The sequence below is a fragment of the Musa acuminata genome, chromosome BXJ1-4 (genome assembly GCF_036884655.1).
Source record: "Musa acuminata AAA Group cultivar baxijiao chromosome BXJ1-4, Cavendish_Baxijiao_AAA, whole genome shotgun sequence".
NCBI lineage: Eukaryota > Viridiplantae > Streptophyta > Magnoliopsida > Zingiberales > Musaceae > Musa > Musa acuminata.
Window position 1 is genome coordinate 39,189,083 of NC_088330.1, and position 24,470 is coordinate 39,213,552.

Genomic DNA, 24,470 nt, shown 5'->3' on the forward strand with positions numbered 1-24,470 from the left:
TTCTGTGTAACCTTTTATTAAATACATTGAAGAGAAAAAGAAAACATAGCACCTGCTTAAAGGACAGATCAGATAAAAGTCATGGAATTCTGCTATTCTGAAAAATGAGGTGCCACAATTTGCAGATCCATCCATATGAAGTAGCAAGTGATCCAAAAGGTACATGTTTGGAACAGACTCTACTTCCTTTTTCTTGTTGAATGAGCGAGCACAGATAGATTATTCTTCCACTTCTGCCTTGTATCATCCCTGGTTAAGCTAACAATGCCTTAGACCTACTTGTGTGCTCATTTACCCACCATACTGACTTTCTGTATCATCTGTTTCTCTTAACTAGTGGACAAGGCTTTCTAATAGAGACATCATGAACAATAGATCTAATATAGACAGGATTCTGGTTGCTCTTTGTTTATGCTTGTGATGTGAAGTAGACAAAAATGGCCAAATGAATGTCCTGTGCTGCCTTGGTCAGTAGACAGATGATAAGTCTAAACTTCCCAGATCAATGCCACAATTTTTACTTTGTTAATTTCCTTTAGACCTTCAGAAAGCTCCTGTTTCTAAAATGTCTCCAATAAGATATTGTTTTCATGAGCAGTGCACAAACCTATTTTGCTCTTTTAAGCAGCCTAAGCACCATCATTTCCACTTGTAAGCTTGCTTTGTTTGTGCAGATGCTTGAGTCAAGCTTGTTGTTCTCTCAACATCATATCATGAGTTATTAAGCTTCTATTCTACTGCTAATAACGATGCTGTTATTCATATGTTTCTTGCATATTCTTTCATTGAGCTTCATCTTCTCCAAAAAATCGTGTAAACTGTGTATTCAGTTATATTTTTTGATTGCATGTTGTTCATAGCTGAAGGCTCTGAGCATGCTGTAGCTACTGTGTTAGGGCTTTGTGATACATCCAGATTCGCCATAGACTCTCACTGTCATCTATCTAGAAAATTATACAATCTGAAGAATGAGTTTTTATCTGAACACATCAACATCTTTTTGCTTTCAGTATATGACTGGCACATGGCGCAGCAGGGAATCCAGATCTCCCAGGGCTGAGGTGTTCACGCCATTATTGCAAATGCTTCAGAGGAATCTTAAATCCAAGAATGAAAGAGGACGGCCAGTCTCTCATGTTCACAGTGACTCATGTTCTCGTCTGTTGCTCACATGCAGAACTTGCAGAACCCTGGAACTGGTACTATTTCAAAGGCATTCGTGATAGTTCTGTCGTCTTAAAGCCTGTTTTGCACCAGATTTGCCTTGAGCTTTTGAGAAGAGAATCGGATCTGTTCAATCCATTACTACAAAGAAAACTTCAGTAAGGCTCTCATGTGGCAGCATCTCGTGGCCTGTGTAAACAGTGCTTCCTTCCATGCATTTTGTTACTGCATACTACAATATTATATGGGGAAAAGCTGCCAAAAAATGTCTCCAAAGCAATGCAGACATTGAATGGCAGCAAGTATTTTACCCCCACACACTTCTCAAGTCACCTAATCCACTACTTTGACCCAATACCAATACTTATACTAACAAATCGACATGGAAACAAGTGATTGAAGGCAATGGCACCTGAGATTGGATTAAGAAAGGTGTAAAATTGTATACAATATAAACATATACCACTGCCGACATGTCTTTGCTGCATCAAACATATTCAATCAAATGCCACAGGATCATTAGTTCGTGACTCTTCTTTTGTTTATGCCCCCCTTCATAGATTGTTGACATTGCATCAATGATTTATTTACTAGTTATCTCAGCTAGTGCCTCCTTCAATATATCTTAATAAGTTTTTAAAATACATGCATATACACGTACATACTTTTTGTGTGAGTTTAAATCCAATAGGTTGATCAGATCTGATCAAACTAAATTGTAAAGTTTCTGTTCTGTAAATAAACTGATGGGTTAATTTTTTGGATCTACAGGGACTGAATGAGAGTCGAACCTGAGTTAGCCGCTGTGGAGCAAATATGTGAACCGGAATGGCTAACGCTGTCCTTCACCGGTAGTACCACTTCGCCATATGGACCGGACACAAGCATTGCGATCGACGACCACTTAGGACTTCACACCAGGAAATGAGGCTTCACGAGAGAGAGAGAGTAGGCAACCAACGCGAGAACTCTCATCTGAAGGTCCAAGACGAGGAAAGAAAACTTTGAAAGCCAAGCATACGCAAAAAGATAACAATTCTCTTTCTTTCAATTATCTCCCTAACTCTTTAAGTTTACGTCGTGAATTATCACCAGAATCTAAAAGTATAGGTGCATTATTTTATCTAAAAAGTAATAAATATTTTCCATAGTCACTGGGTCGGACACGTAGCATGCGTATTATTAGCAGCCAGCAAAGTCAACATTTCGCTGCATGCTATCATTTATTTTATTTATTGTTGTTACTGCTCTCCGCCTTTCTTTATTTATTTCTTTTTCCTTCCCGGTTCAGACTATTCTCATGCCTGCACTGCAGTTCATCTTCCCCAAACCTCGTCTCCCCTTCAGTCTCTCGTAGTGGCGATCGGATCTTTAGTAAAGATTCGATCTTGGCGCGTTTTCGCGACGCGGAGCGGATTCTTTTTAGAAAAAGTTGAAACTTTTGTCAGTGCGGTGAGGCCACAATCGAATCTTGGGAGCGGCGAGAGATTTGATGTTGAGAATTTAGCGGGGCGGGCTGCGGTAGTTGGGGTTTTATGGATAGATTTTGCTGCTTCAGAGGTTCCTCCTCTCAGGTGAGATAGACTTAGACCTAGTCCTGTATCTTGTTATTTGCTTATCTAAGCAAATATTTTCGCCTTGATCGCTTCAGTTTCTGCTCTCCCTGGTTGGTACAGACTGATTTCTTCTTGTTGTGCTCCTCTTCTTTTTGGCCCTAACCCTTGTTTCTAATTGGTACACGTTCTTTTTTTTTTTCTTAACCTTGTTAGTGGAATTCTGGGTTTTAGTTCGATCGTATCCCTTCGTTTTCCTTTTGCTGTTGTTATTGAGGAAAATGTTGAAGTTTCAAAGGTTGGTGAGCAAAGATTTGTCTATGTACAACTTTCGATATGTTGTATAACAGTTTTAAGTACTTTTTCCCCTCTCGTTTCGTTCTCTCTTAGTGGCTGATTTTTGGTTAGGCTTGGTGTTTCTTGTTATTGTCACCGAAGTTGGTGGCGCTACATATAATCAAAAGTTTCGAGGCTCAGAGTAATCTTGACTGTTCCGGGAAAAAAGGGGTCTTTTTAATAAATATAAAAGTCAAAAGTATAAAAACCCTTTGAAATGATCAATTAGCTTACCTTCATGGTGGAATTTGTGCATTCAACTGAAACAGCAAAAGGTTTTCTCCGATGATAATAAACATGTAAATCTTTAATGAAATTACAAATCTCTGGCGATTTGCATTAAAGATGGAGTGATCAGAGTGTCCTGTTTGTAACGTTTAGATGGTTTCATTATTTCAGTTGATAAATTCTATCCTTCCAGAAACATATATATACAATTTTGAGTCTTTTACAGTGTTTTTCATGGTGCTTTGTCCTTTGTTGGTGGCTTTCATTTGAAAAGTTATTTCCTTCTTTCTTGTGAAGAAACCTTTATGCTGCAGATCTAGGCTTGTCTAGGGCTGGAGTTGTCCAATGTATTGATCAGATTTAATTCTTTAGAACTGAAACTTCATTCTGGGGTTTAACTTGGAGACTAGTCAATATATTTCTGATTTGGAGTTTAGGAAGTTTAAACTGGATTAAGCAGCTGGATAGACTCCTCTAATCACTTTGTATCAAAGCCCCTGATCATTTGATTAGAAGCAGTCCGGCTAAGAGTTGGTTCATCTGAATTGATGATCTATTTCTATTTAATCTAAGTCCTTCAATCATATTAATGGTAAAATAGAGTCCAAGCAAATGTGTTAGAATGATTACTGGATGCCTTTTTCAAGTCATATATTCGTAATTATACATGAAGGACAATGTGTTGTTTCGTTTCTTTTCTCTGTTATTTGTGGGTTGTTTTTGTTTACTTCTTATGTTCCTGATTTCTCAGTTTATCTCCTCATATATTAATGCACTGCTGTGGTTGTATGATAATATCTGGATAAAGAGGTTTGTTTTTGCTGGTTATGTTTGCAAACCCAAATGTGGACTGTTTGACTTCCTGGTCAACCATTTTTGTGTCTCTCATTTGTGGAATTCTCTCTTTTTTATATATGGCTATTGTAGCTCAAAAAGGATCTTAAGGTGGAAATAGGCGATTTGCCTTGTCGGAATTTTAGTTAGGATGTTATTTTAAAACAAAAAAAATGACATCAATACCACTATTTTTTCTTTTGCCTAGTGGCTTTTGCATATTGCAAAATATTTTTTTTTCGAGGTTTATAGTTTCAACTTTCAAGAACCATTTAGTTAGGCAGGTCCATTCTTTTATGTTATATATATATATATTCTTTCTAGTTCCCACACTCCTAGCCATTCTTACCACCACATAAACAATACACAATGCTTGGAAAAAACTAAAATAATGCTTTAAACTACAAACATTGGATCAAATCACATCTACAGCTGAATACAAAGAGAATTTGCCAAATGCAATCTATTTAAGTGGAAAATGAGAAAGTTATACAAAATAACAACAGTTATATTTATTGTTGCCTTTAGATTTCTAGAAAATAACTGGCTCCTTAATCTTGTCACCTGTAGGACTATGCATCTATTCTAAAACTTGAGTATATACATAAAAGTGATGAATGTTCACTTACATGTTAAGGCCTCTGTTGAGGCTCACATATAATCTACTTCATCAAATATGCCTATCCATTATTAGCTTTAATCTACTTTCACAAATGATATAACGTTAAAACCAACTGTAAAGTTGAACAACACTGCCACGATAAGGAGAAAGTTTGTTATGTGCATAAAAAGGATATAGGCACTAAACAAGCTTTAAAACATTAGCTTTCAATGGATAATCTTGTTTTGATTTTTCAGCTACCTTACTGCATGATTTGAACTCTGAAACCAATATGTGAGGATAGTTAAAGTTTTTATTACAACAATAACAACAGCAACAAAGCCGTAAGTCCCAACTGAAGTTATCTATATGCTGTAGGATGTAACTTGCATATTGGGTGTGTTTTTGTGTTCATGTTGATGGCCTGTGTACTCATACCATACCTTGGTTTTCCGGTTCCTAGTTTGGTATCTTTTCTGCTGGACTTTTAACTTGCAAGCCATAACGATCTTCTACTAAAAGGGCCATACTGGTGCAGGTTCTTTAGGCTTAAAGTTTTTCTATGTAGTTTGCAGGTTCCTCATCTGATGCCGGTAAAGGGAGAAGTTCTCAAGGTCGCACAAAAGTTACTTATGGATTTAACCTTGTAAAAGGGAAAACCAATCATCCAATGGAGGATTATCATGTTGCCAAGTTCATTAATATGAGAGGACAGGAGCTCGGTTTATTTGCTATATTTGATGGTCATTTGGGAAATATTGTGCCTGCCTATTTACAGAAGCATCTATTTACTAATATTTTAAAAGAGGTGCATTATCCATTATTTTCTACCTTTTGCATTAGCTTTCAAGCCAAATATGTATATCTTATTGTCATGGTTATAAACAACTTCAAGCAAATAAAAGGCATATCCTTATGTTTTGTTCCCCATGATATAGGAACAATTTTGGACCAATCCGGATGTGGCCATTGCAAATGCCTATGAAAAAACAGACAAGGCAATTCTTTCACACAGTCCTGATCTTGGGCGAGGTGGTTCAACTGCGGTTACTGCAATTCTCATTAATGGCAGGAAATTGTGGGTTGCTAATATTGGTGACTCACGAGCAGTTCTTGCAAAAGGTCAACAGGTATTACAATTGACAATTGATCACGATCCCAGTACTGAACGAGGAAGTATCGAGAATAAAGGTGGCTTTGTCTCAAACATGCCAGGTACTTATTGGCAGCCTATGCTTTAGTAACATTTTGATAATGCTTTTTACCTTTGATACTATGGTACGGATGCTCCTTTGCAGACTGGCAGCCTGGCTGACTAGGGTTCTAGTCACAGAAATAGTCTCTCTCTTTGTAAGGATAAGGCTATGTACATTGATTCTCCTAGACCCCGCACTGGGGAAGCTTTGTGCATTAGTTTTGTCCTTTTCTTGCTATGAACGTTCAGTTACATGCTAATGTGCTATCTCCCTCCAACCTTGTGCATTAATATGTATTTTTGACTTGTTAGTGTAACCAGCTGATGTGAAAATATAGCTTGATGTAGTAAATAAGGTTTTGAGTTTCAGGACTAAGAACATATCAACATTTCAAAAGAAGAATAAAAGATTCTCAAGGTTAGCTGGATCACTTATTTAGAATGTGAGATCAGAGATTCTGCAAATATGAACTGATACTAAAGAACGAAGATATCAGAAATTTATAGAAAAAGTAGATAAAAAAAACTCCTCGTCTCTTCCCCACCTCCTCTTTGTTGCTTGTCATATGAGGCATGTAGAAGAACGGGTGGGAATGTAACCTTCTCTCCTAATCTTCCTATCCACATGCCAAAGACTTGAGTCACAGGTGACTGTTCCCATTAGAACAAGATTAAAGTTGGGACATTTGTTTCTCTGACTCGAGTTAGTCCTCACCCAACATTGGACTAGTTGGCTGACACTATCCCTAATATCAGGGGGTTATTAGACAGACCAATTGATCCAATCCAGATCAGGATCAGTTGCTTTAGAACATTGGTAATATGTTTCCAGAGAGCATCAAAGTAAAAAAATGAAGGAATCCTGACTCATATATAAATTCAGTTACACAGTTTCTGAAAATATTTATTGAACAACCCAAAATAGAATACCCAACAATATGTAACCTTCTTTGGAATAGCATTTTGTGAAACTTGGCATTGCAAATGTGAGTCCACATAAAATAGCTCGAGTTCTGGAAAAATTGCACATCATCTGACAAAACAAACCAATTTTAGTAATCTTTATAGACCTTGCTTGTAAGATAAGCTGAATTCAAATACTCGATGGATTGTTATTTAAGCCTAAGCTTGGCTTGTCTTTGTTCATGATCTCATTTTAAGCTTGAGGTGAAGTTGAACATGATTTCCGAGCAATGGACTTGATCTTGAGCAGAACAGTATTCATCTGTCTTGGCTTGTGTTTACATGTAATAGATTAGGCTATTATTTATAATTTTGACTATTGAACAATTTCCAGTAGACATAAGTTTGTTGTTAATTGAACAGTTTCCTCTGGTTATACATTTTCCATCATAATCCTTATTGTCCTCAGACTCAGCTTGTTTAATTTACATCTGTAATGGTATCAAACTATCAATAACCTTTCACAATTGACTAACTTTGTCATTCTATTCTCCTTTAAATTCATCATATGTCATATACGTCTTCCATTATTCAGAAAGGGATACTCTGTACTTCTGGTTTCATGCCACCGTGCCTCGTCGAAAGCATGGATGTTCGTACTCTATCTGAGTTTGGATATTCATGCTTCAGACTCATATAGTTAAGCTTTGTTAATGGAGATGCCCCTCTTGTTTGTGAAATACCTGTGTTCTTAAGCCATTCAGCAATGAATTATGCAAGGATGGAAATTACGTGTAAATCTTCTTTCTTCCCCTCTTTTATCAGGAGATGTCCCAAGAGTTAATGGCCAGTTAGCTGTTTCCCGTGCCTTTGGGGACAAGAGTCTTAAATCACATTTGCGGTCAGATCCTGATATACGTTGTGAAAATGTTACTGGGGAGACCGAGCTACTCATCCTTGCTAGTGATGGTATATGGAAGGTTTCTTCTTTAATCCCGAAGCACTTTTGTGTTATTGTTTTGATAGTTTCAGACAGTTATAAAAATTAACTATGTTGCTGCCATGAAATAATTTAGGTTATGAGCAATGAAGAGGCAGTTAATATTGCTAGAAGGTTTAAAGATCCACAAGCAGCAGCAAGGCAGCTGACCGCTGAGGCACTGAACAGAGACAGCAAAGATGACATATCTTGTATTGTTGTGCGACTAAGAGCATAAAGAATGCTTACTCCTTCAGTTGACAGTGATCAGAAATTTGGATCATTGAAGAGGTCATTAATTTAGTTTCATAAGGGCATCCTCAAGTTGAAAGCACCAAGAATTTCGGCCTTCCGCTACAAAACATGAGACAGGTGCCACTCTTGCCATTCGATATCCGCTGTAAATGCCTTTGCAATTGTGGTGAGTGTGATACTATATGATTTCGTGTGGTAATCAGAAGAATCCCTCTTCTTAAGTAGCATGGCAACTCAGCAGGTCCTCTTTGAAAGATCACCATCAGTTAATTATGATTGGTGGGATTGCTTATCTTTTATTTTGCTTTTTTTTTTTCTTTTTTTCTTGTCTGCTTTTACAATGAGAAGCAGATGGTGTTTTAGCTTGCTTGCAGTATTCCTGATAATAATCCAAGTGTTGTTGTAATTGATTGGCATATTTCTTATTCTTAATCTAGTGCCTATGGATTTATGCACCTGTTGTGAAGAAGGTAAAGGCCATTTCACAAAAATAATGTTTATAGCAAACTTGACCATATTGGATATATGTATACTGAGGAATACACTGAAACCACAGATGTAAACCTGGCTAGTTCTCTTTCAGCATCCAATGACAATATGCTAACATGTAGCTTGCTGCAAACAAGAAACTACGATAGTGTTTGATTCAGTACTTAGTGTTGAACTGTTGATTAGAGATTTTGATCTGTGAAGTACTCATGAGATGAGATAATCTGGTGAAAAATATTTCACCTGTGTTTACCTTTTGTTTTCACTTATGATATCTAATTAGATGAGCTCCCATCCCCACTTATAATTTGTTATTGTTAACATTTTTACTTTGATGCCACTACCACAAGTTTGTCTGCCCAGTTTTTATTATCTACTTTTAGTGCCCTGCTGGTTCTCTTCTTCGCCCTTTTATAATCTTCCAGATGCCTTCCACTTTTATGAACTTAATTCATCATTTCTTCCAAATTTTCTTTTCAACATGGTCCATCCAAATTGCAACTTAATGTTCCTCAGCAATGTGAAATATAGATAAAACTAGGTCTTTTCTGTAGCTTGTCCTACTCACACCCTCAGAAGATGGCTTAAGATTTCAGTAATTTTATCTGAAGCCGAGATTCCTATTTTGTTTGTAAATCCTTGTGTCTTCCTTTGTTTAAATATGTAGTTTTCCAGCCATTTTCAGTGCCATATTTCAATTGTGGATGATAATATGACTTCTCATGTCCTATGTGTTGATTATGCTCTTTTCTGTAATCCAACACAACTTGATTTAACATGTCTTCCAAATTTTTGTTTCAACATGGTCCATCCAAATTGCAATTTCATGTTCCTCAGTAGTGTGATATATAGACAAAGCTAAATCTTAGTTTGTCCTACTTAGACCTTCGGATGATGGCTTTCAGTAATTTTATCTGAAGCCAAGATTACTCTTCAATTTGCAAATCCTTCTGTCTTCCTTTGATTTAAATATGTAGCTTTCCAGCCATTTTCTGTGCCATATTTAATTGTGGATGATAATATGACTTCTCATATCCCGTGTTAATTATGTTATTTTCTGTAATTTAACAAGCACATTGGAAAAGTTATCAAGCAGGTCTGGTAGAAACAGAAAAAAAGGGTTTTACATTGTTCTGCCATGTCACTTGAGTGGAAGATCTTGTCTTTCACAGTGTACACAATATATGAAACACTAAAGAAAACCACTCTTTGTCGCGTAAATTGAACCAGAGATAGAATCACAAGAAACGGAGAAACCAAATACAAAGGTTTGATTTCTCCATAATTACTAATTAGAACAATTGAATCAAGTTTTAACTGAACTTTTCAATAAAATATGAAAGATCATCATGTGGTTGATGTACAGATTTGAGACACCCCCTGCTGATTTTTGTTCAATTGTATATATATATAGGAACATGAAAACTAGTGCTATGAGTCATCTTATTTCCAATATGCTTGCTTTATGCATGCTGTTACAGCAGTTGTTCCAGTAGTTGCTTTCCGAATCCTTCTCATCAGCTTCTCTTTTAAGTCTGCAAAACAAGAGATCGACTTCATCGGTTCATCCCAACAATAGGGTCAAGCATGTCGAGATTCCAACACCTCATCGGATGTTAGCTGGAGGGTATCAATCTTTTGCCAAGCCATCAGGTGTAGGACATGATGCTCCATATGGGGCTTCGGTGTATACCAATTTATCTATGCACAGGTGAGTTATCGAACTCTTCGTGTTCCTGCTGGCACAAACAATCTGGCAGAGGGTTCTCATAGAATGCTTCTTCGGACCGAAACCTTTCCACACCCCTCGTGCCAGGAATGGGACCTTTCCTTTTGCGGGGAGAACCTTGCCTGTCGTCAAAAAATTATAGTTTAGGTAACACCATATTGAAGAAAACAGAAACATAATGTTCACACTGTCACCTACCGTCTCTTATGAATCTCTACAATAATATTTGATAACTTCTTCCCCTCTTTGAGAGATCCTCGATTGATCTTATCAAACAGCTGAACAAGATCCTTTCTGCATGCAAGGTAGACAAAAGGTTCCATAAACTCGAAAGCCTTTCATGGATAAGGAGGGGAACACTCGCACATACCCTAATATTACCTGTTAGGATTAATTGTTTTCCTGTGGCCAAGGAAGCGGCGGTGACCCTCAACTGCCCTTGCCATATTCCCTAAATATGAGGGGACAAATACGTCGCTTTCCACCGATACAATGTAGTCAAGTGCGGCCATTTGTGAGGCATAATCTTTGAAAGGTTCAAGCTCTTCTGCAGATGCCAATTTCTCCTGCAACAAAGTTTGTAATTTAAGACCAAATCAGAAGATCAGGTCATGCCGATAGGGCTTCAGAGTTAAGACAATACTGAACAACATGCCATGTTCCTCATGGCCCAGCATTGCAAAGACAGACAAGCAAGAGAGATGCATGTGGCACTTTATGAAAATGGTAATCTAACAGCACCGCATTGTTTAGTCACTATAACAATACCGATTAGTAGTATTGCATTTTTGTGGAATCTCAGATCCAAACTTCAGGTAGATTAACTTAAACATTCTCTACATTGTCTAACCTAGGATTTTGAGGACACTTACTGTGTTAGCCAAATGGAGATTTAGACAGAAACATCACGGTTGTATTTAGAACATACACATCTCTACAAATATAAGAGTTGGTGGCATATCCACCAAATGTGGTTCTTGACTCTTTTATTAATTGATGGCTGTACAATCTAATAGTCAAACATGATAGATGTCTTAATCTAACTCAGATATATCGCCAAACGATTTCCTTCCATCAAAATTTAACAAGATAAAATAATATGGTAGAGAAGTTAATAACAAAATTTTAGAGGGCTGAGTAGTTCCTAATATTCTTCTATAAGAGAATAAGGATGATGAGTTCAAATATTCACTTCATAACTGATATTGGAGGGATCTAAATAACTTTACAAATGGAGAGGAAGTAGAGAATTGAGACCTTTATGTTTAACCACCTTTTTGTTTGGTCAGTCTAATTCAGGCAAGTAGGAAGTACCACCAAAGTGCAGCTCTAATGGTTATTGACAATCCATAAAGACAATTTATATTCATCTGTGATGACTAGTTTTGAATAACGCAGACGTAAGTTACATAATTGCCAATGTTAGCGGGAAATTGAAAAATTATTGTTTGTGTGTTTGTGGAAGAAGGGTAGAAAGGAACAGTGTACTAGTACAAAATATGACCACCATAGGAAAAGGTTCCTGAACATAAAAGAGTTTAAACCAAAGCAAGTCTCATAATAAGCTACCTCTTGAATTTTGCGAAGCCATGCATTTCATACCTTGCTTAATAAAATGGGAAAGCGAGATTCTAGATCAGACAAATGAGAGCCGCCTCCATATATCGCCCCTGCTGCAACATATATTGGAGTATTCGATGGATACCCAAGAGAAGAAAGAAAGATTCCAACCTCCTTTGGGGTCAATGGACAATACCCTTTGGCCCTTTGTTCTTGGGGATCAATTTCTTTAACCTTCCAATATGAAATGTTCTCTCTGAAGAAAGAAGAAACATGTTTAATGGAATAAAACAAACATTCGACTTCTACCCAGAATCCAGAATTGGTATTTTGTAAAATACCTAATTCTTGCCAATTCATCAGATTCAACCGAAGACAAGCCATACGTGCACCCACTAAAAGCAAGCATGTCCTTTTCATAACGCAAGTGCAAAGCAATATATCGACCGTAAGACCTCATTCTCTCCACCAATAACTACAGATTAAGAAGAAAAAAAAATCATGGTTGTAGGACAAGAATTAATTAGCAGCAAACAGATAGTATAAAAGACATACTTTTCCTAGTGCCTCAATCCGTGGAGCAAATCTGAGAGCCTCATAAAAAGCACGGCAACGAAGTTTTTGAATGTCAGGAGGAAGGTTATTGTTTGCAAGACGTGAATCTGACTTGGCAGCTTTGATAACCTGCCAAGAGAAGACCTAGATTAGAAATATTATCACTTATGACTATTGTATATTAGTAGAAGGATACGAGATGAACTTCAAGATATCAGCAAATATACCTGATATTTATCCCACACGTGTGATATCTCATCTTGATAGTAATCTAGTCCTGACCAGCTTCGAAAATGTATTACTGCTTTTGCAGCTGTCATCAGTTCTTTTGGTAGTTTCTTTACAACTTCGACATCATCAGCCAAGGTGTGGATGAAATGTTCTTCATCAAAAACGTCAGAGAAATTGCTGGCACATAAACATGAAAAGCATCAGAGGCACCTAAGCATATGCAAATTCACCTATATGAACTGAATTAAATAGCAGTACTTTATCACTGTATTAGAAACATAACAAAGACTAGTTTGGAACCTACCACATGACGGTGACTTCTAGTTATATGCTTATAGTAGCTTTAGGAACATGTATGAGAGACAGTTCTTAGCACAAACACATGTGGATGATTTTTACCAACAACATCTATGTAATTCAAGTGCTTCTACTACATAATAAAAAACAAACAAGAAAAAACTCGTACCTAGAATCTTGCCAAAACGATCTTTTATCAAGTTGAGGAATAACAAGTGTGGCATTAATCAATCGTGCAACGGCTACCATGTCACATATCTGCCATTCATAATGACAATACTCATGAGGTTTCAACCAGTAATATATTAAATAAATAAAAACCATAAAGGATAGACATCATAAGTTTTACACGATGCAAAATAGCTTTCTGTAAATACAACAGGTATCTGTGTAAGCTATAGATTATATTATTAATTAAGGAATAGGATACACAACCAAGAATCTCATTTGATGCATTTGAAAAAGAAAGAAGTGGCAAACAAAATTAACTAAAGGTCCATCAATCATGACCTGATTGCCTGTAAAACATCAATAACAAATTTAGCACAAAAACTTACTATGTTCAATCAAATTATTTAGAGGCCATAAAAAAAAAAACGTAGCCAACATGGAGGTAATGGCATCGATGACATGAATGAAGGTACACATATCAGTTTCTGGGTTAGTTGATGTAATTGGGATACGGAACCAGAACTCATAGTTTATTAGATGGGTTGGAATAGATTTGAGATCTGCTGGAAAGTGGGCACTAGGAAAGATCACTGGTAGCATGGGAAATCGGTTGGGCTACTTGGATTTGCCAGAGACTATCACCAAGTTAGGTCAATTCATCAATCTTTTGGAGAAAGGTTTGGGTAATAGCATAGTTAGGTAACAAAGCATCAAAAATTAGCAAGAAAGAAGACTGTCTTAGAAGCACTAGACATCCTAATGAATGAAAAAGAGTTTCCTCGACTTTGATAATTACTAATATGGAATTGGAAAATGATACGATGATTTCTTTCTTCTTGCAAATTATTTACTGTTCCCATCCCCCATAATCTAACTTATGAGCATATACTCTTCTATCTACAGACCTGACTTAAGCATTCTCCAGGATACGTTTTTTAGTTTCCAAAGCTCAAGGTACCAGAGTCTTCAGCTAAATTCTTTACTCAACAATGAAACATACATGCTAAGTTCTCCTGTTCATACTAGTTTGAAACTTGACATTGGAAATGCAGCAAGCAAACAGGTTTAGGCCCATGCAACTACATATTCAATATACTTTTACCAAGATGTAGGGCAAGTACTAGATTGACATCAATATCTTTTTCATGCTGCTACATTTTTCTAATAAGGTTTGTGTGGGTGTACTTTGCTGCTTTCTCATAACTTGTTTGTAGACAATGAGGGGTTACAACATAAAAAAATGGTCAAGTGAGAGAGAGAGAGAGAGAGAGAGAGAGGGAGAGAGAGAGAGCAACCACTGCATACCCCAGCTCGCATTTGGTTTAACCCACCATTGGCATGAACTAGCAAGTAGCCCCTCGATTGAGAAGGAGCTGAAAAATATCAAATTGAATAAAATGTTAGTGGATCACATGAAGTAAAGCAGGAAAAAAATACAGTACAAAAACCAAAAGATCGACATAATCCTATCGTGCTCCCTTACGCAGAAAAGATGAACTGGGAGCGACACAGGGCACAAAATTACGATTTGCCGGAGGCTTCCACAACTTCGCGAACCAAGAATCTGACACCGTGATGCCCACCTGCAAAGTATAGAGAGAGTGAAACCAATTAGAGGAGCCAAAAACACATTCTTGACCATAAATGACCCATTATACACCGAAAAACAAAAAACAAAAACTCAAAAAGGGATACAAGAGCATAATAATTTGCCAAATGCAACAACAACAACAGCTGTAACCCATCAATAACTAAAGCAACATTCCGTGACACGTAGTACAAGATTACCTTCTGAGTGGAAATCCGAAGCTTGGCGAGTTGGGGATGCGCGATTTCCTGGGTCCAGCCGAGCTCGTTAGCCGTTCGCCGGTATCCAATCTCACGTTGCTAAACATCACCACCGCCACCACAAAATCGGGTCATATCATAGATGTGGGCAAAGGATCATAAATCCAAGTCCTAAAAATTGGATCTTTTTCCGCTTTTGCGTATCAAAATATTCAGTCATTGATTAAAGAATACATAAATATACGCCTACATAACCGGTGTAGGCGGCCAAATGTCACAGAACAGAATCAAGAAATCGTCACCTAATCTCCTTTCAAGAATCAAGAAAGCCAGAAATGTGGGAATGTTTAGGTTTGGAGCAACGTAAAGAAGCCTCCTTTGAGGAGGGGAAACCAAAAGAAAAAGAATAGAGGAGGAGGAGATGCCTTGGGGAGCTTGAAGGCGTCGGGGACGGCGGCGGAGGGGAGGAGGAACACGTGGACGGCCACCAGCGCACCGACAGCGACAGCTCCGATGGCGCACGTTAGCGCCCACCGCAGCGTCGAGATGCCGGCCGGCGTCGACCTGCGCCGCTGCATCCTCTCCCTTTCACGCGCTTTGTCTCTACGCCGCCTACTATCTGTAAAGCGAAAGGAAGGAGGCAGAGGAAGAAGCAAACGGAGGAAGGAAGCAGACCGCAGGAAAGCAACGAGGAGAATGAATGTGAATGAATGGGAGAGTGTGAATGGGAGGTGACAAGAAAGGCTTTCCAACTGTCCCCGTTCGATGGCAGCACCGCTACACTTCTCTTCCCACAGTGCCCCTCCACAGACCCATTCTTGTTCCCATAGTAGCCTAGTACTGTTCGCCAAGATCGCCACCTTCAATGCAGTCAGAAGAATACGAAGGCATCATTTCCTTCCACAGAATTCCGAAGCTTTAAATTCCACATTTATTGTATATATATTAGCCATCAAAACGGCTCTGCAATTTCCTTGTATTTCTTTTCTATCTTTGCGTTCACTTTTTCCCTTTGTTTGGTCTTTCTTTCTCCTGCAATGATATCATTACACTGTCTTCTTAATAATTGCATTCCTATGTACACTTGCAATGTCTAGAAGTAATCTTAAATTCCTTGAAACGTGATCACTGAAAAGAGTTCTCTGCAGCACCGCAAGTCTAATTCTTCTCCATTCTTAATGTCTCTTTGTCCCCTTCTTTTCCCTCGGTCATTTACTTTGGCTTTCTTTATGTACAGAGTATGAGAAAGCGTGCTCTTCTATAGAAGAGATGGACGAGAATGGCCAGACGTTGAGGTAGATCTAAGCATAAAGGACAACATCAAAGCATTTAGTGTTGGTTTAACTGATTAAACTAATTAAGAAAGATTTTGAGGGACATTAATAGAAGATCTCCTGGTAATCCGGCTGATAACATTCGATCTGCTTCCTTGTTATCTGTAATGTTCGATTGGTGCATGTGGCCTTCGTGTGCAGGCAGCATCCTCATCTCTTGAAATGGAAATTAGCTCAACAGGTTAGCTCTTCTTCTTGCTCCTGGGCAAGTTTTGACTACTGTAAGTCGGTGTATACACTGAGATGTGTGGTTCTAAGTGCAGAATAGAATAAGACTACTCTGCCATGAATAGATAGATCATAGAGAGTAGACTTAGGTAGACTGAACTATCATGGCCACATTCATTCAATTCGGTCACAAATGGTCAAGAATCTATGACTTACAGCTAGCAAATGCTGACTTCTTCATCCTTTGCATGTCCTTCTCAGTCCAAGGTTTGCTCAAATTTCTTCCGGAAATTAATGCTCCATTCCAGGGTGACAATGAGCAAAGTGCTGCCTTTTCCTCTTTGCTTGTTTTCTCCGAGGAATTTTGCTGTGGTTACTGAACAACAAATATATTTTGGTCTTACTTTACAAGCAGAAAGGTGAGAATTACATCTGTTTTGATCGATTTACGATGGCCATTCTAACACTAATGCTTGTTCAAGGTGTACTTGTAAGATCAAGAGTGTTTTGGTGGAATTTATTTTGGTCCCATTTAACTGGTTGTTGCAAGTGTCCATCAGTACCTCATCTTCAAGAATTATAGATGTGTCTTTTCTCTGCCACGATTGTAGTTATAACTGGTTATGTCGAGAACTTTCTCACACGTAAAACTCGTCTATCATCCTCGTCATTGTCACAGCACGCATCATCATCCATCTCACCACAACTTAGAGCTGTAATCTACCTTTAGATGCAGCTCAAGGGATCCATTAAAAGAGAGAGAAAAGAAGGTAATAATGGGATGTTATTCCTTGCATTCTCCTGCGCCACTCTCGTGACGTCCCATTCCAAGTTGCACAAGCGATTGCCCTCTTCATGTGACACGGGCAATTAAACAGAGAGAGAGAGAGAGAGAGAGGAGCAGAGGTCATGGGAGAACAGCTGTGTTTCATGCTGCTGCTTCCGCTACTGTGCTGTGCCCAACTGAGGGTCCTCAGCACCGTCCGAGATTTCCATCGTATTTGTCGCTTTGTACCTCTCTCTCTCTCTCTCTCCCCATGACGGGATACCGAGGGAAAGAGACGGGAGTGGCTCAGCTTTTTGTTCTCAGAAGAGAACACGAAGTCTCAGCTTTTTGTACTCGGAAGAGAACACGTAGTCAACCTCACTCTTGCTGTAACCAACCTGCGACGTTCCATCTGAAATTATCATTGTCTAAATCTTTCTAATTGATCTAATGGCAATGAGACATGGAAAATGAGCCACAAATTCTCAAAGTTTATCCTCACCATAGACTCTATGATTTTATTCTCTTTATCTTGGAAGACCAAAGATGATATAACCCACACTGAACAGTTTTAACATCACAGATCGTTACTGTTCATGTTCTGACCTAAATCTATGTAAATGCGATCATCAACATCATGTAGGTGTGACAATTAATGAAGCCTTTTGATGTGGCACACCACCAACACACGGCGGGATGAGACCGACCGCAGGTTTGTCGATGAAACAGCCACGTGAAATCCAAGAGTAAGACATTCTACAGCTCTCTTAGATTGGCCTCCTGAAGTCAACCTATTCGACATAAACTAAGTTCAGTGCTGTGAAGTGTAAGAACAATGGAACCTGTGTTTTCTTGTCTCATCACGTCCTCGTTCGATGGGTGGGTGCATGCACGCACACACACATGCGGTGCACTCAGTCTCCGATACAGGAAATCTCCGAGCCTTCATTGCTGCTGGAGGTATCGGTGGGCTGCACACAGTTTTTTCGGAGTTTGTCTGACAACAAGAGAGCAAGAAATTATTTCTTAAACCTTACAAGGAAAAAAAGGTTACAAAATCCTTTCTTTTGAAAATGTTCTTCGAACAGACAAAAAATATATATCACTGCATCATTTTTAGTTTTCCCATATCTCTTAAATTAATATTTTACTCTTCTGGTGAAGACCCCCTCAATAGGAAATCTGAGAGATGCAGTCGAAACATAAATATGAGAACATGGTGGGCCTCATTTGACACTAATTGACTTCTCCTGATGAAAGGCCCATTACAGGCCCACCATCATCCTTGATTAGTCTTCTTGTGGATCATCTCAGTGGCTCTGCTGCATGGAAAACCCTTTCTTTGTTTTGTAGCTTGCTCTGATTTCAACCTTAGTCAGTGTTCTTCCACACAGACCTTGAAGCTGTTTAGCCAGGTTCTGATGCATCACCTATACCAATATTCGTTGTGGCTTAGATGTATAGAACTTGTGCTTCATCCTAATTTCTGAAACTATATATGTATTCGTGAAAAATGTTGATATGCCAATCGTCTTCTTGCAATTTTTCTTATATTCTGTGTTATCTTTTATATGACACATTTAAACTTAGTCGCACATCTGAATTGGCTAAAGACTGGATAGGTGTACTATCATTAAGGTTCAGACTTAAATATTTTGATTTATTACGATACAACTTGATTGGGTAATTAATCCTTCTGAATATCGTACATCTATAAAACTCTTAGATAGACTTAAATATTATATTTAAAATTAAAATTATTAACTTACTAAATAAAATAATAGAATTTATACTGTATATATTGTTTTTGACACCTATAGTTATAGTCTATAGTCAAAAGAATATACAAACATAACTTGTCCAAAATTTATACACACAAAATGCTTATATGTCATCGTCCATATCCATACTTTCATAGGCTTATACGTGCTCACTTCCCTACCCAATCACTTATGTGAGTTACTAGTATCTAAAATAAGATTTATAGTGAAAAGTTACTCAAAAATTATAAACATTTATAGTTTTATTTAGATGAGCATGTATCATGTCATTTATATAATATTTCAAAATCATTAGCATAAGACATTTAATGATAGACATCTCAACTTCTTTAGTAAACATAGTTTTACAACATAGTATATGTGCAATAAGGAAATAAAATTATATATTGAAATAATTCAAATGCTTATATGCACACTCACACCTTACATCATAGAAAACACATGCACTCTCATATCGCACATCATTATATATGCATGCATATAAGATATTTTTATTATAATTTATTTTTTTATATTTATAAAATACATACATTCTTATTTAACTTATGACTAGCTCATGACGATCATATCAGTCGAAAGATACTTTCCAAAATATCTTATACATATAATAATTTAAATGATCATTATTTTACATTATATATGCTCATAAATTCTATCTCTAACTACTTTTGATCTATATAAAACTATTGTTTGTCATCTCACAATTCTTATGGTTTAATGTCAGTCATTACAATATTGATGAAAATTATCTGTGCATTGAATACATGTGTATTGTCATACATGCGAGGAATGAAGTTGTTTACCATCTCACAATTTCATTTGAGGACAAAATGAAGTTGAATATATGTGCGTTGTCATTACATGCGAGAAAATCATTATTTGAGTTGAATTTTTTTTAATTTTTATTGTTTCGGAAAATGAAACTGTATGCTAAACACATACCTTTCTCCCACTCTCAAGACTTTTCCTCCACATAAATAATACAAACTGCTTGACATTTTTATAAATTTTGATGAATAAAGGGGGATTATAAGCCAAACATTAAATATTATTTACATGTATATAATATACAAAAATTCAGAGAAGAGAGGGAAATGGGTTGAATCTTTTGGGAAGAGAGACAAGAATTTCAAAAATCATAATAAAACAATAATCAAAGACGTATCAAAGATTAATATGGTCCAACAAATTTCTACTTGAGAAAATAAAATTCTATGAGATGTAAGATCAATTATAAGGTCTTGAGTTATCTCCACTCAAGTATAATTTTTTTATATATATACCTTGTCATATATTCTCAAAGAATTTATACATTTTCTCACACTCTCCTTAGAAACAGAGTAACATCTTTAAATACCATAAAAAGAAACTCATGAGTATCAAAACTATTTCTTATATTTTGTTCTTCGTGTATCAAAATCTAAAGATACATAAAATATTTATAGAAGAATTAAATCCTAATTACTCGAGTTTCCTTTATTTACGAAATCTCTTTCTTATACTTAGATTCCTTATCCCATGGGACACTAGCTCCAGAAATCTCAAATACTTGTTAATTATAATTATCTCTTCTTCGGTAACTATTCTATCTATTCCGTACCTCCTAAAAAGAAAATATTTTTACTTTATGCTCCTTTCGATCTTTGTCGCTTATTTTTATTGAATCTCTAACCACCTAATCTTTTGGGCTCTAATACCATTTATTAGAGAGGGAGAGCAGAATTTCAAAAACTAAAAGAAAACTTAGAGATCAATAATCAAAAGTATACTGAAAAGTTAATATAAGATTAACATGGTTCGATAAATCTTTCCCTATATCCATATAGAAAATTAAAATTTTCACCATGTGAGATCAGTTATAAAGCCTTGAGTTATTCTCACTTAAACACAAATTTTCTTGCACATCCTCTCACAAAAACCCTCAAAGAATTTATACATTTTCTTTCACCCTCTTTAGAAACCCCAAAGGACAACCTCTCTAAATACCGTAGAGAGAAACTTATGAGTATCAAAAGTATTCTTCACATTTGTTTTCTCCACACTAAAACCCATAGATATATCAGATATTTATAAAAGAATCAAACCATAATTATCAATATTATTTTTTCTTTCATGAGAACTTCCTCTTATATTAGGATTCTTTATTCCACTAGGATACTAGCTCTAGAAATTCTAAATACTTGTCAATCTCAATAGAATCAAAATAAAAGTAACCCTATAATGTCCCTCATTTTCCTTTTCAGCTAAAAAAATCTAAAATACTTGTCAATTCTAATAAAATCATACATCAAAATCATATAACCCTACAAGGTCCCTCACTTCCCTCTCGAGTATAAGAGCATAGCCAATTCTTATCCACCTCTCTTTCCCCTCTAAATCATTCTTCCGTTTCTGTTAAAATATTAAATTAAAATTTATAATTAAATAAAAAATATTTGAAATTAATTGAATTATAAAATATAATTTTAATAAAATTCAACATCTTGATTTGGCCTTTACGAGATAATATAATGCAATGCATTGAGTATTTAAGAGAGAAAGACATACTAGAAAAAACTAAGATATATGGGGCTTGAAAGATTGATAAATTATATGTGATTGATATGAATAAGTAATTTTCAGTATCTCTTATTCCACCCCACCCAATATTTATTCTCAATGCCTTATTGAAACCATTATATGTGATTAATATGAATAAATAATTTTTAATATATCTTTTTTTTTCCCTCCTCCTATCATTCATTTTCTATGCTTTATTGAAGCCCACCATTTTTCTAAAAGAGATTAAAACAAAATTAGCTAGATATATGATGATAATTTATAATTAACTGAATAAAGATGGATCATACCATAATTGACAGATGCATGAGTAAACTAATATAAACGAGTGAACCACTACATAATGTTAAAAATAATATAGAGAAGATTTTAGCTTTTAAAAATAAAAAAATATATAATCAATCCATAAAATATTATAAATATTAATATGCATAATAAAAATGATAGATTAAAAGAATAATCTTAGAACAAATTTGACCTATAAATTAATAGCATAAGCTTTTTGAATCGTACTAATACTCCATCTATTGCATGTTAACCTTAACTAGTCCTACTAGTCGTAGGACCACACAACTTAGTCCAACAATCCCACCTCTTCTTCTTCTTCTTGTATTTTTCTTCTTTGCCTTTCTTCTTGTACTTATCGTCTTTATCATTCTCATTCTTCTTCTTGTACTTTTTTTCCTTGCCTTTATCGTTCTTGGTGTCCTTTGAGGGCACGAAGTCAAAGTCAGAGGATTTCCCAGTTGAAGAATCATCAGCGGAAACAATTGCGGACAAATAGCCGGAGATAGAAGACCTCCTTAATGAAGAAGCATCAACCAAAGCAACTCCAGATGAGTGATCGGAGGCAAAAGACTTCCCTATTGAAGAGGCGTCAACGGAAGTAACAACGGAAGTGAAGTCTGAGGCAAAAGATTCCCCTATTGAAGAGGTGTTAGCATAAGCACCCATGGTTGATGCAGAAGAAGATGCCAAGAGATGAGACAATCGCTCGGTGAGGCAATAGGGGCATACCCCTTCAGCTTGTCTATGCGTCAGATGCTTACTGCACCGGTGCTCCATGTCCAACCTACATATCTGCAAAGCTTTTAGCCACGACTTTATAAATATCTTAATCAGATCCTCTCCTTTAGCAAATCTTATAGATATGGTTGACACCTATGGAGAGAGAGGAGAAGAACAATATGAGACAAACTCATAGTATTCTTCTTTGTATTTGGTCTTATTTTTATCTGGTCCATGACTTGGTCATTAGTGTGCCCATTGATTGCCATTCATGCAAAGGATACCGCTACTCATACGATAAAGGGAGCTTTTCCTGTGTGTATCCGATACATGCACCGTTCTATCTCAAAGCGTGTTACGTGAGGCCATATGTTGTTCTTGTTAAGATGATCAAGTGATAGAATCTTCCTTCAACTTATCCTCGTTCACATCAATCCTCCCATGAGAATTGGTTAGGTGTTAGAATCCAATTATTCTAGGGCAAGTATGAGGTAAAAAGCTTATGCTAGATTAAGTATATAGATCACTGAAAATATTTTTATAAAAGTAAAATTTAATTAAAAAAATATTTTATATTACTACCCTCATAAAAAAAATATCCTTTGGGATGATGCTCTCTGGAAGGGACCATTGAGATATTTTTAAGGCTCTATAAATAGATATCTAAACTAAGATTTTTTCTCTTATTCTTGCCCTTTTAATTAATGTGCAATATAATAGTCCACGGTTGCCCCCGATGCATCAAGCAACTATAAAATGTTCTTGCTTTCTCCCTTCCCATCCACCTCTCTCTATCTTCTTGATGAAATTGAGAACAAATCTCCAAACAAACGAAACCGTAACTTGATCCTTAAAATTTTAAAAAGAAATTAGAAAATAATATTGAAATTTATTTTCGGAGAATATACTCGAAAACCTTACTATTAATTAGTGTATAAAGGTTTATAGACCAAAAGGCTTCAAATTAGATTGAATTTATTAATCATCTTGATTGAAGCTCCTCCTATTCTAGTGTGAGAATACTAACTTTGTCATACAAAATAGGAAAATTAGAATATTCCTAAATAAAAAATTCTTCGACTTCACTCTTTTCAAATGACCAATGCATTCTTCCTTTTTGTGAATAATATAATCTCTCGAATTCTTGCACACTACAAGAATTAGAAATGTAACCAACAACTTATTCTCTTAACAAACTTGTAATAAAAAAAATAAATCAAAAAAATAAAATACATCTCATATACTTTTATTTGGCTATCTCAGGCATATCGAGCAACCATATGATTCATATGTTGAGGATAGTAACGAAAATAACAGTTGAAAACATCATGAAAAAAGAAGTTATTATGAGGTACTTGACACCTCGATTGACTAATGGTAGGTCGATGAGGGCCACATAGTAAATGTCATAATAGAGGATCAAGAGGGTTGCGAAGGTGAACACAACGTACTTGCACATATAATATAAAGGTCAGTTGTGTATTTGCTACAGTAGTGGGATTTGAGGCCTCAATGACTCCAAAGGTACTCCTTTGTCGAGTGATAAAGGGAGGAGATGAAAGAAGAGAAACCAACAACACCAGCTCGATAAGTTGTTGCTGCGTTGAATCAAATGGTGGTTTGGTTTATGATGATGATGAAGGCAATTAATTGGATGTTGATATTTGGACTATTGTGAGTCATTGGTTCCTTATTTATCTATTGTCAAATACTGCACTAACCCTCTTAAAAATTTATCATGAAAATAAAAATAGTATACCACAGTCTGCATAAATTGAAAATAAGTAAAAATTAAAAAATAAAATAAAATAAAATAAATTTTTTTGCTTGGCTGCAGACTTCTTATGTTATTGGGACAATGCTTGAGAAAGTTTACTAGATGGTGGCGGACTAGTGTAATCAATATAGTGGGCTATCCACATATGTTCATGCACAGGAAGGAGGGTTCAAGGAGAATAAGTTGTTGGTTGCATTGCTAAATTTTTT

At 36.4% G+C, this 24,470-nt stretch overlaps 2 protein-coding genes across 4 annotated transcripts; one reads left to right on the plus strand and one right to left on the minus strand.

Moving 5' to 3' along the window:
* Positions 1 to 13: 13 nt before the first annotated feature.
* Positions 14 to 8,503, plus strand: LOC135585365 (probable protein phosphatase 2C 10). 3 transcript variants are annotated; one of them, XM_065178012.1, is made up of 7 exons: positions 14 to 159; positions 1,011 to 1,199; positions 1,936 to 2,738; positions 5,285 to 5,524; positions 5,655 to 5,931; positions 7,640 to 7,794; positions 7,891 to 8,503. In XM_065178012.1, exons 3-7 carry the CDS (start codon positions 2,700 to 2,702, stop codon positions 8,029 to 8,031), a joined length of 852 nt encoding a protein of 283 aa, XP_065034084.1. In that variant the 5' UTR covers positions 14 to 159; positions 1,011 to 1,199; positions 1,936 to 2,699; the 3' UTR covers positions 8,032 to 8,503. The 3 variants fall into 3 exon arrangements, with proteins under 3 accessions (XP_065034084.1, XP_065034095.1, XP_065034089.1); XM_065178023.1 differs by having other exon boundaries at positions 5,292 to 5,524; XM_065178017.1 differs by lacking the exons at positions 14 to 159; positions 1,011 to 1,199; positions 1,936 to 2,738 and adding an exon at positions 2,743 to 2,830.
* Positions 8,504 to 9,838: 1,335 nt separating this feature from the next.
* LOC135585930 (O-fucosyltransferase 7-like) lies at positions 9,839 to 15,851 on the minus strand. The gene is made up of 12 exons (XM_065177975.1): positions 15,294 to 15,851; positions 14,869 to 14,967; positions 14,564 to 14,663; positions 14,386 to 14,453; positions 13,079 to 13,167; positions 12,609 to 12,789; positions 12,382 to 12,510; positions 12,168 to 12,301; positions 11,869 to 12,082; positions 10,648 to 10,832; positions 10,465 to 10,560; positions 9,839 to 10,388 (listed from the first exon to the last, which is right to left on the minus strand). The coding sequence occupies exons 1-12, from the start codon at positions 15,444 to 15,446 to the stop codon at positions 10,235 to 10,237; spliced, it is 1,602 nt and encodes a 533-aa protein (XP_065034047.1). The 5' UTR covers positions 15,447 to 15,851; the 3' UTR covers positions 9,839 to 10,234.
* Between the last annotated feature and the right edge of the window lie 8,619 nt (positions 15,852 to 24,470).